Raw genomic sequence first — 9,859 nt, forward strand, 5'->3', positions numbered from 1 at the left:
CTCCACCATCCCCATTTCCATCACTGCCACCTCCATCTCTACCACCACCATCACCTCTATCATCTCCATCTCCATCACCACCATCTCCACCACTGTCCCCATCACCCCAGATCCCATGGTACCTGGTGGTGCAGCCTCACCATGTACTCAGTCCTGCCTAGGGGATTTCTCTCCTGTTGCTGGGTCTGTAGTTCAACTCATGTCCACCCTTTGTCCAAAGGGTAAGACCTCCGGACATTTCCTGAGTCCCCACCACTCATGGTAGCATTGCACGGCACTCCCCACAGGCCTTTGCACCCTGTCCTCAGCACTTCTGCCCCACCCTGGCACAGCTGGCCTCTGCCACCCCACCACCCATTATTGCAGGCTATGGGACCTGTAGTTTCTTTTTTTTTATTGCCTTCATAGTATTTATTCATAGTGCAAGATGTAGACATGATATCTTGTCTAAACACCCTGTAGTTTCTTGACACCTGCCAATTTACAAAACTGTCACAAGTGGACCACAGGACCTAGCAGGACAGGATCCTGTCCCATCTATCTCTAACTCTGCTACTTAGCAGAATGCCAGAGCCAAGCATAGTAGTGCAGATCTGTAATTGGAGGCTGAGGCAGGCGAATCGCTGCCTCCGAGGCCAGCCTGAGCTACACAGGTCATTCAAAACCAAACTTGAATACAGTGAGACCCTGCCTCAAAAAAAAAAAAAAAAAAAGTAGAATAAGTAGACACATAAGCAAGTAACCATTACTTTGGGTTATATGAATCTTAACCTTCCTATCACTAGGAATGTGTAAATTTAGAAAATGTTTATTTTCAGCATTCCAATCTACGATTATTTAACTGACACATGTACACGTCCAACGTATTAAATGACAACCTATCAAGCCACTCCGAGAACAATCCACCCAGTGGGACCGAGCAGCCTGAGAAGGCACCAGGAGAACCTTCTCTACACAAGGCACTTATGCTTGGGAGCAGGAGAGGGAGGCAAATGTACTTACCCACCACTGGACCGCAGCGTGACCAGAGACCCCTCCCGTGGCCACAGGACCACAGGGTGACCAGAGACCCCTCCCGTGGCCACAGGACCACAGGGTGACCAGAGACCCCTCCTGTGGCCACAGGACCACAGGGTGACCAGAGACCCCTCCCCTGCGATCTCCCACCAGACGGTACAGCACACTGGGTGCGGGGGAGGGTACAGACAGACAGCAGGGCAGCAGGGATAGGGTGACCAGTTGCCCAGAAGGCTCCAAGGCAGCCAGAACCTCGCATCGATTGAGGCAGGGTTACCAGGTGACTCCAAGGGCAGCGATCTTAAGCTAAAGAGATTCTTGCCCTGGAGCATCTAGTCTTAATCTTTGACAGGAAACCTTGTAGGGTGACACCAACAATCCTCGCCTCCACTTGGCCCCTACAGAAGCACGTGAAGGCAGCTATTGTGAATCCAGGGCATTCAACACAAAATGACTGACAATCCAAACGATTTTGAAGAAAAATTTTTAAATGACTGTGAAGGGCCTGCCCTGATTTACAGAGAGAACACCACACTCCAGCCGCTGTGAGCCCCAGCGATGCTGCCCAAGGCTCCGGAACCAGACAGAAGTGACCGCCAGGAAGAAGGAGAAGCCCCTGTTCCCAAGGGGCAGAGAAGACCTGCCCCCCCCCCTGAGATCAGGGGCTGTGCTCAAGTCTCACCTCTTCCCAACACCCAGCCAGAAGGTCAGCCTGCTGTCCCTCCATGGGACATAGAGAGGGGCAGACAGCGGCTCTGACTGCACAGCAGAGCCTGGTCGCCACCAGGTGGGGCGGACGGCAGCCCAGGACAGCAAGGGATACTGGCTGTGTGCCCCGGGCAGGGGAACCAGGGGGGCTCAGGACAGCTCGCTGTGCACTGCAGACAGGGCCCAGGTGTCCCCTTCCCATTCCCGAAAGATGCTAACAGGCAGCTGGGTTGGGACCTCTGCGGAAGCCGTGAGTCGGGGACAAGCAACAGCTACAAAAAAAAACCCTAGCAGCCCACAAAGCACAGCCCAGGACCAGGGGCGAGGCCGGGTGGCTTCAGGGCTGGAAATTCAAGCCTTAAAGCTGAAACCTGCCTCTTCCCTACTCCTGAGCACTGTGTGCCGCTGAAACGCATCGCGACTGGGAAGTGCTCAGAATGCAGCCACTCTGGAAAAGGCTTAAGAAAGCTCAAGAGTTTATTAAGAATTAAAAATACTGTAAATAAGCCATACCGCTCATTTTACGGCGAATTGAGGACTTTTCCCTTTCAGGGGTGGTTTTTTTTTTTTTTTTTTTTTTTTTCCTTTTCTTCCTGGGAGGGCAAAACAGCTATTACAGAACAACACAGTTCCAAGGGAAGGCGTGCAGGAAAGAGGTACAGAAACGCGGTGCGTCCACACCACGGCAGGGCTCCACCCGGGCGGCAGGCCTCCTGACCCATCCCACCGTCACAGTAGCAAAGACCTGGCCTCACCGCTCGGGGTACTCTGTGGACAGCATTTAAAATCATCTCTCTGAAGAATCTGCTCTCTCTCCTGGGAATCCACGACCAAGCGTTCAGTGCCCAGCCCAGGAGCTGGCACAGGCTGGTGACTGAGGGCACAGGGACTCTGGGCACTGCACTTCCACATTCCGGTGCTTGGCAGGTACCTTCGATGTCACCGGAGGGCTGGGGAATAGGAGAGAGGCCCAGGCCAGCAGGGCACCACAGCCAGGGGACCTCAGGCAGCCAATCCATACAAAATGAAGGCGAGCCTGGCCCCTGACTCAGCTACCAGCTAGGAGTTCCAACCACTTTTCAGAGGAAGACAATGAGTGAGAGAGATGTCAAAAAACAATGGCCACAAGTATGAAACTAAATAAAAAAAGTAAAATTAAGGATCCTTAAAGACAGTAAGAAAAAGTGTGCTCACCGCCTTTAAAAAAAAAAAAAAAAACAAAAAAAAACTTGAACTCTGGCCACCAGACAGGATCCCTGAGGCTGGCATTCAACTGCTTCTGTGCATCCACGGCTGCAGTCACTGCCACCTGCCTCACAGCAGACGCTGTCCTCTTTGCTAGAGCTAGCACCATCCCCAGGGGTCAGGTCGTCCCCAGGGGCCAGGTCATCCCCAGGGGCCAGGTTGCCAACCACAAGGAAAAGCAGAGGCCGAAGAAACCAGCGCGTGTGGCAATTGCTTGGGGTAACCAGGCACAGAACCATAGTGCCCAGCAACAAGTGCTCTTGGGGGGCCCAAAAGTGGGGGGCACCCACACGGGAAGAGACAACTTTTTGGTCACAAGAAACCAGCCTAGAAATCCTCACCCTGCACACACAACCACTTAGAACTTTTCGTAAATCCTTTCAACTTCCACAAACAACCTGTCCAGGTCTTTCCTCAGGCCATCTAGGTTGGCGTAGGCACCCTTCAGGTCCCTCTCATTACTCTCAATCTTGACCGAGTAGGTGACCAAGCTGTCCACAGCAGTCCTGAGCATCTTCAAGTCTGACTCCACCTGGCTCACGGAGGACTTGAGATTGTCCAGCGAGGACAGCCTGTCCAGCAGGTCTGAGGCGGGCGGCTGGGCGGCTGGGTCCTCCCTGAGCAGTGAGTGCACCTGCTCACGCACCCGCTGCAGGGACTCCACGGTGCCGGGCAGCTCGCCCATGCTCCTCTTCAGCTCCTCCACATCGCCATAGAGTGCCAGCTGAGCCTCACCCAAGCTCTGCACCGTGCTGGCCAGCCCGTCCCTGTCCACCTCGGGCCCCAGGCTCTGCAGGCGGCCATGCAGCGTGGCCAGGCGCTCCTCATGGTCCTGGCTGCTAGACACCAGTGACTGCAGGCTCTCGGCCTGGTGCGCAGAGGCCTCCCGTAGGGCCTGCACCCCTGACTCCACCCCCTGCAGCCTGGAGTCCAGGGCCTGGCCACTCTGTAGCAGGGCATTCAGGCTATCTGAATGTCCAGAGTCACTGTCCCCCCCAAGCCGGAGGGTCTCAGCCCTAAGCTGGCTCAGCTCCTCCTGCAGCCTCCTGACCTCGTCTGGGAGGTGTGTGGTGGCCTCCTCCGAGCGCTGCAGCTTCTCGGTGAGCGCCTGCAGAGCCAGGCGCTCAGCCTCTACCGCCTCCTTGAAGGCCTGCTGCTCCTGCTTGAGGCTCACCAGCTCCCGCACCTCGCTGTAGACCTCGGCCTCCAGGGCCTGCAGGGAGCGGCGCAGGGTCACCAGCTCCTCATTCTGGGACTTGGCCGAGCCCTGCACCTCCTGCACCATGGCCTTCAGGGCCTTTAGGGCCTGCCGGTCCTCCCCAGCTTCCTCCAGCACGGCCACCTTCGCCTTCACCTCATTGAGCTCCTCCTGGCCCCGCTTCTGCATGTCGGTGAAGACAGCAATGTTGTCGTTGATGGACCGGGTGAGCTCCGTCAGCCTCTCCTCCACCGTGTGCTCCAGAGACGTGAAGTCGCGCTCGCGGGCGTCCTTCACCACGTGGATGCCGTCTGACAGGTCCTTGAGGATCTCGTTCTGCAGTTTCTGCAGCACCTCACCGATGCGGCTGATCTCGCTCTCCCCTTGCCTCACGGCTTTGTCCGTGAGGTCCTGCTTGTGCTGGGAGCTCCGCAGCATGGATTCCAGTGTCCCAAACGTGGCTTGCAGTGACTGCACCTGTAACGAGAGCCAGACGTCAGCTGCCAGAATCGCTGGCAAGTTTACGTAACACAGCCTCTTTGCTTTCCATCTGCCCAGGCTCTGGGGCCCCTGCTCTGCCAGAACACAGGACAACCTCTTTTAGGGAACTCTCCTTTCACGCACAGGCCATGAGGCTGTGGGGAGCAGCTGCAGGACCCCGCCGAGCACTGTGTCCACACACGGCCTAAGGCAGCTGGCTGGCAACCCAGCGTTTCTGCTAAAGCTCAGGGGAAGTAAGCGGGTCCAGATGCACACACGTGAGCCCAGCACTGGGAGGATCCCTGTGAGTCCCAGGCCAGCCAGAGCCACTAAGGAATTCAGGGGCAGCCTGAGCCAAAAACAAGGCGAAGTTTTGAAAACCTGCAACAGCCACGCTGCTTCTGCCCAGTACCACGCATCTGTTCGAAGCAAGGCTTGGCCTGGGAACCACCAGGGAGCTGGGTATGGCGCTCAGTGCTGCGAGGTCTCGGGATCTGTGACTGGGCCCTGGCTGAGGTGCCACGAGGGGCTGAACTACCGAAAAGCAGTGAGAAGGGCCGGCCAAGTAACTCAGCGGATTAAAGTGCCTGCAAGCAGGCACAGGCGCCGGGGGTTTGATCCCCAGGCCTGCCGTGCCAGTGCTGGCCCCGCCCCCAGGGCAAGCTGAGGCAGCAGTTGAGACTGGGCGTGGTGGCGCACGCCTGTAATCCCAGCACTTGGGAGGCTGTAAACAGGCGGATCACTATGAGTCGGATCTAGTAGTGAGACCCTGAACACCCTGTAGACCCTTCCCTAAAATACAAAAACAAACCAGTGGGAGCTGAGCCCATCTGGTCCAGCCACTGATTACAGAACAGCAGAGAGACAGCCTGAGCACCCCCAGCCAGCCCACTCTGCATAAAATTCTGCAAGATAAACGGTTTGGTCATCTGTATTCACCAACTGTACAGCACTGAAGAAGGCGTAAAGACAAGAAACTACTGCCCATTGGTCGGGCGTGGTGGTACATGCCTACAATCCCAGCACTCAGGAGGCTGAGACAGGAGGATCACTGTGAGTTCAAGGCCAGCCTGAAATATATAGTGAAACCCTGCCTCAACAAGACAAAATAAATAAATAACAAAGAAACAGAATAAAAAGAAACCCCCCCCCCCCCGAAACTACAACTTAAAAGTTCGAGAGTTTTGGTTTTTTTTTTTTTACAGTCAAGTATAATATGCAGATCTTCAAGACTCTGGCTATTTTCCAACACGCAATGATATCTGAGAAGAACCAGGGGACTGGGGAAGACACTCGGGTTCCAGCGCTTGTATAGCACACATGAGGCCCTACTGTGAGTGAGTGAGCGAGTGAGTGAGCGAGCGAGCAAGCAAATAAATCACCACGGGCCTGCAGGAAGAACTCAAATCCTCCTTGTGAGGCTTCCCAGCTGCGTTCGGCGGTCACAGCACCACACTCAGCTCCACACGGAACCACCGACCTGGTGGGTGTGAGGAGGTCTCAGTCATACTCGCTCTCCAAGTGCCAGGGTCTCGAGTCCTCGGTGGCTCCAGCATGATTTTATGAGAGGAGTGTTCAGTTCTGGACACTCCAGCAGAACACCAGACAATGTCCCTGCCTGACCATGCAGCCTGAGTCGTAGGACAACAGCCTGGTGGTCACCACTAGCCTGAAGTAGCTCTTACAAAAGGGATTAGATCGGATATTATGGACAGAGCCCCACACTATAAAGACCAATGTCCCCGTCCCTGTCCGGAGAGGACAGTGAGTTATCCACCTTACAGGCAAACATACACTGCACCTGTCTGTCCTCCCCACACCTGTAAAATTCCTGGAGCCAGATGAGAGGACACTGTCAAAGGCAATGTAAAGGCTGGACAGGATCCCTCCTTCCAGGAGCCCCTTGGGGCACAGCAAGCAAGGCGGGGTGGGGGGAAGAACTGGGTGCTGTGGCTGGCTGTCACAGACCCTGGTACAAACCAGGACACTCACTATCAGAATGCCACGTTAGTGTCAGGCATCAAAAGCCCACTCACTGTGCCTGATTTTGCACCTCGAGCTCTGAGCTGTGGGGCGGCTGAGGCAGAAATGCGCTTGCATGCACTGAGTGCCTGGCAAAGACGCCGCTGACACGCCGAGTCCCAACACCCAGCTCTGGGCACAGAGCATCGAGCCCAGAGCCAGATCCCTCCTCTGAGCACACCAGCCTCAGCACCCTGCCGCCACTTTCTGCTGCCCTGCCAGGGTGCCACGGGGCCTCGAGTGAGTCTGAAACCTTTTCCCAAGTTCCAGACTCCCTCGTGCCCAACTGCTGGCATGACCCGCGCTGGCCTCCCACACTGAGAACACCGGAACGCAGCGGCACCCTGGTGGCGCCAGCTCCTGCTCCCATCTCAGCTCCCCCACTTGGAGTCCTGACTCAGCTTCCCCATCCCGTCAGTGGAGCTGTCCAGAGGCAGCCGCCTCAGGGTGGCCCAGAGAACCAAAGCCTGGCCCGGAGGGAGCCACCTCTGAGCCCCCACTGCGGCAGATGCGCCTCCCTGCCAAGCACTGAGCCTCCCCACGCCCAGGCTCAGCTGCGCAGGCGCCCAAGCCAGGCCAGCAGAGAAGCAGCCATGGCCGCTTCTGCAGCGCCCGGTGCCCTACTGGCTGCCCCAGAGATGCAGCCACATGCTGAGGCTCAGCTGGGCACTGCTCGTCCTGCTGCGCTCCAGGTCAATGGAACACGTTTACTGAGGCCCCGGTATGCTGCAGGAAGACATGGAAACCACCAGCCATGTGGTTAGGACACTTCCAGGAGTTAAAGTGCATTGGGGGCCACTACGAGCGGCTCTGAGCAGGATTTAAATTGACCACCAGCTTTCCATGTTTACCCGTGAGTCTGTCCCAGGCCGAGGCCCCTTGTCTGTAGAGACAACAGACTCACAGTAACTGTGAGTCACTGGTCCCACTGCAGCCTGTAGTGGCCTGTGAAGCCCTGAAGCCTCAAAGCACAAGACCACAGCGAAGGACTCATGGCTCCAACCCAAATTAACAAAGATAAAGCATGTAGCTGTGGGCATCTCACTTCTTGGTAGAGGCTTTGCTGGAGATGATAAAGTTTTCCTATGTTAACATAATGTCTTACTTGGGCAAGTCCTTGAGTGGACTTCCAAGGTCCTTGAAGGGTTCTGCTCAGTTCCTGCCTTTCTTCGGTATCCCCCTCCTTTGGTAATGAAGTACAGGCCACCCAGAGATCTTTGCTTTAGCCCCTAGAGATCATGTTAGAGGGTTTTGATCCTCTTGGAGCCCTAAAATCTTACCACTTGACTTTTACTTCAGCCTTTGAGGTCTACTCCTTGCGGGATTGTGAGTCTGGTCAGTCCATGATAACATGAACACACTAAAAGTGCACTTTGCACCCTGGCCCATCGGCTCCCTAGCTGTGCAGCCACACGGGGCCAGCAGGATTAACGGTGCACCTACCCCTTGGGGCTGGACTTAGGGCGAGAGACGCACAGTGCCTGGCACAAAGGAAGTGCGGAATGCGAGCGGCTGGTGACACCACCGGGCACCACAAAAGACAGCTACTGTTTCCCCAGCTGTTAGACTTCTGGATGGAGCCATCCCTTGCTGAGGGTGTAACTTAGCCCAAAGGGGAAAGCAATCAGCCCCTAGAGGCACCAGAGGACCTAAGGCAGAGAAGGGAAGGGCGCACAGGGCCACCTTCCCATCCCTTCAACCTGGACTCAAGATGCCCTCCACGGGGCCTCAACTTCCCGTGTGCCCTCTTCCGTTTCCTGGATGGAGCGCGGCTGGTGCCAGTGCCCTGGCTGTGGTCTGCAGTCCTCCTCCTCTGTCACCATCAGGTGGGTGGCACTGCCCCAGCCACCCACATGTGGGGAGTCCCACATCCTTCCTCTTCCCAACCCACATGGGAATCACCCCTAAACCACATACGTGCACCGACAAACACCACTGTGGCTCTAGCGCCTTCCCACCCTCCACGGGCCTCCAAGCAGCCATACACCTGTCAGCCCTCCATACTACTATGACAGATCTGCAGGGAGGTGGAAGAAGGGCAGGAGGCAGGCTGGCGGTTCCCTGCAGCAGGGGGCACAGTTTAAGGGTGATCTGACCTGGAGCCTAGGAAACAGCTTCTACCCTCCCGGAGTCCCCTCCCTTGGCCTGAGGCCTTCCGAAGGCTGACTCATGCCGGTCCCGGGAGGAAATTCCTGTTCCCGCACATTCAACAGAGTGGAGAAGGCAGCGGCAAGTTCCGGGATCCGAAGGGGCGGGGTTTTTTGTTTCAGTCTTGCAACCAACTTTCATTGTGCAATGACACCCGTGCAGGGTGGAGTGGGATGCAAGGGGCTGTGCTTAGGTCTGGAAAAACCACAGAAGGTGGAGGCTGCGCAGCAAAGAGCGGGTCCAGCACCCACAGGTGAGGCAGGCGCCAGGCCCCTCCTCCGGACAGCGGCCTTTAACTGTTCATGACTGGCGGGCCTGGGCTGTCAGTTCAGGTGCTCTTCTTTAAGCCTGTTTTCTGGTCTGGAATATGGAGTCAAGCCCATCCGTCTCCTCCACCCTTCCTCCCAGGGTGCTCTGAGGATGGGCCTACAAGATAGTCTGAAGTAATGTCTCCTTAACCTTGCTTTGCCTCCCCCACAGTGAAATGGGCTCACTCCTCTGCTGGCCTAGAACAGGGAAAGGCCCGAACACCAGGCAGAACTTTTGCACAGGACCTCAGATCCTTGCCCCATCCCTGGGCTCAGACTGAGTTTCCGCAAGCAGAAGAGAGGCCTGACTCCGACTCCCAGGGACGCTTGGCTTCCCTCCCACCCTCTACCGGCTTAACACAGAAGGAAGGGGGGTTCCGGGAGGGGCAGGCGTTCGCAGGTCACCGCTCAGCCTGCAACAGGCCTGGGCCCCCTCCCCACCGGCCTGGCCAACCTGGGCCCCTCCTGCCCGACCGTGAACAAAGGGGGCAGGGACGAGGGGCAGAGATGGGGACGGGGGACGAGGGACGGGGACGGGCAATCGGCACCCACCTTCTGCTCCATGCTGTGCAGGCCCCGGCTCAGCTCGTCGCGCTGGCCAGCCAGGTCCTGGTGGCCACGCTGCAGCTGCTGTACCTCCTGCAGGACGTGGTGCGCGCCCCAGCCCGCGAGCGCGGCGGCGGCCACGAGCGCCAGCCAGCACAGCGCGCCGAGCACACGGCCGAGCGCGCGC

At 57.0% G+C, this 9,859-nt stretch overlaps 1 protein-coding gene across 1 annotated transcript; it reads right to left on the reverse strand.

The window, feature by feature from the left end:
• Positions 1-3,128: 3,128 nt before the first annotated feature.
• Positions 3,129-9,855, reverse strand: Ckap4 (cytoskeleton associated protein 4; the record flags this gene model as incomplete). Its single annotated transcript, XM_004623929.2, has 2 exons — positions 3,129-4,645; positions 9,679-9,855. Coding segments are annotated over 2 exons (1,494 nt in total), but the record flags the coding sequence as incomplete, so codon positions are not given.
• Positions 9,856-9,859: the final 4 nt, after the last annotated feature.

Source organism: Octodon degus, unplaced genomic scaffold (genome assembly GCF_000260255.1).
Source record: "Octodon degus isolate 3935 unplaced genomic scaffold, OctDeg1.0 scaffold00004, whole genome shotgun sequence".
In the NCBI taxonomy this organism is placed as follows: Eukaryota; Metazoa; Chordata; class Mammalia; order Rodentia; family Octodontidae; genus Octodon; species Octodon degus.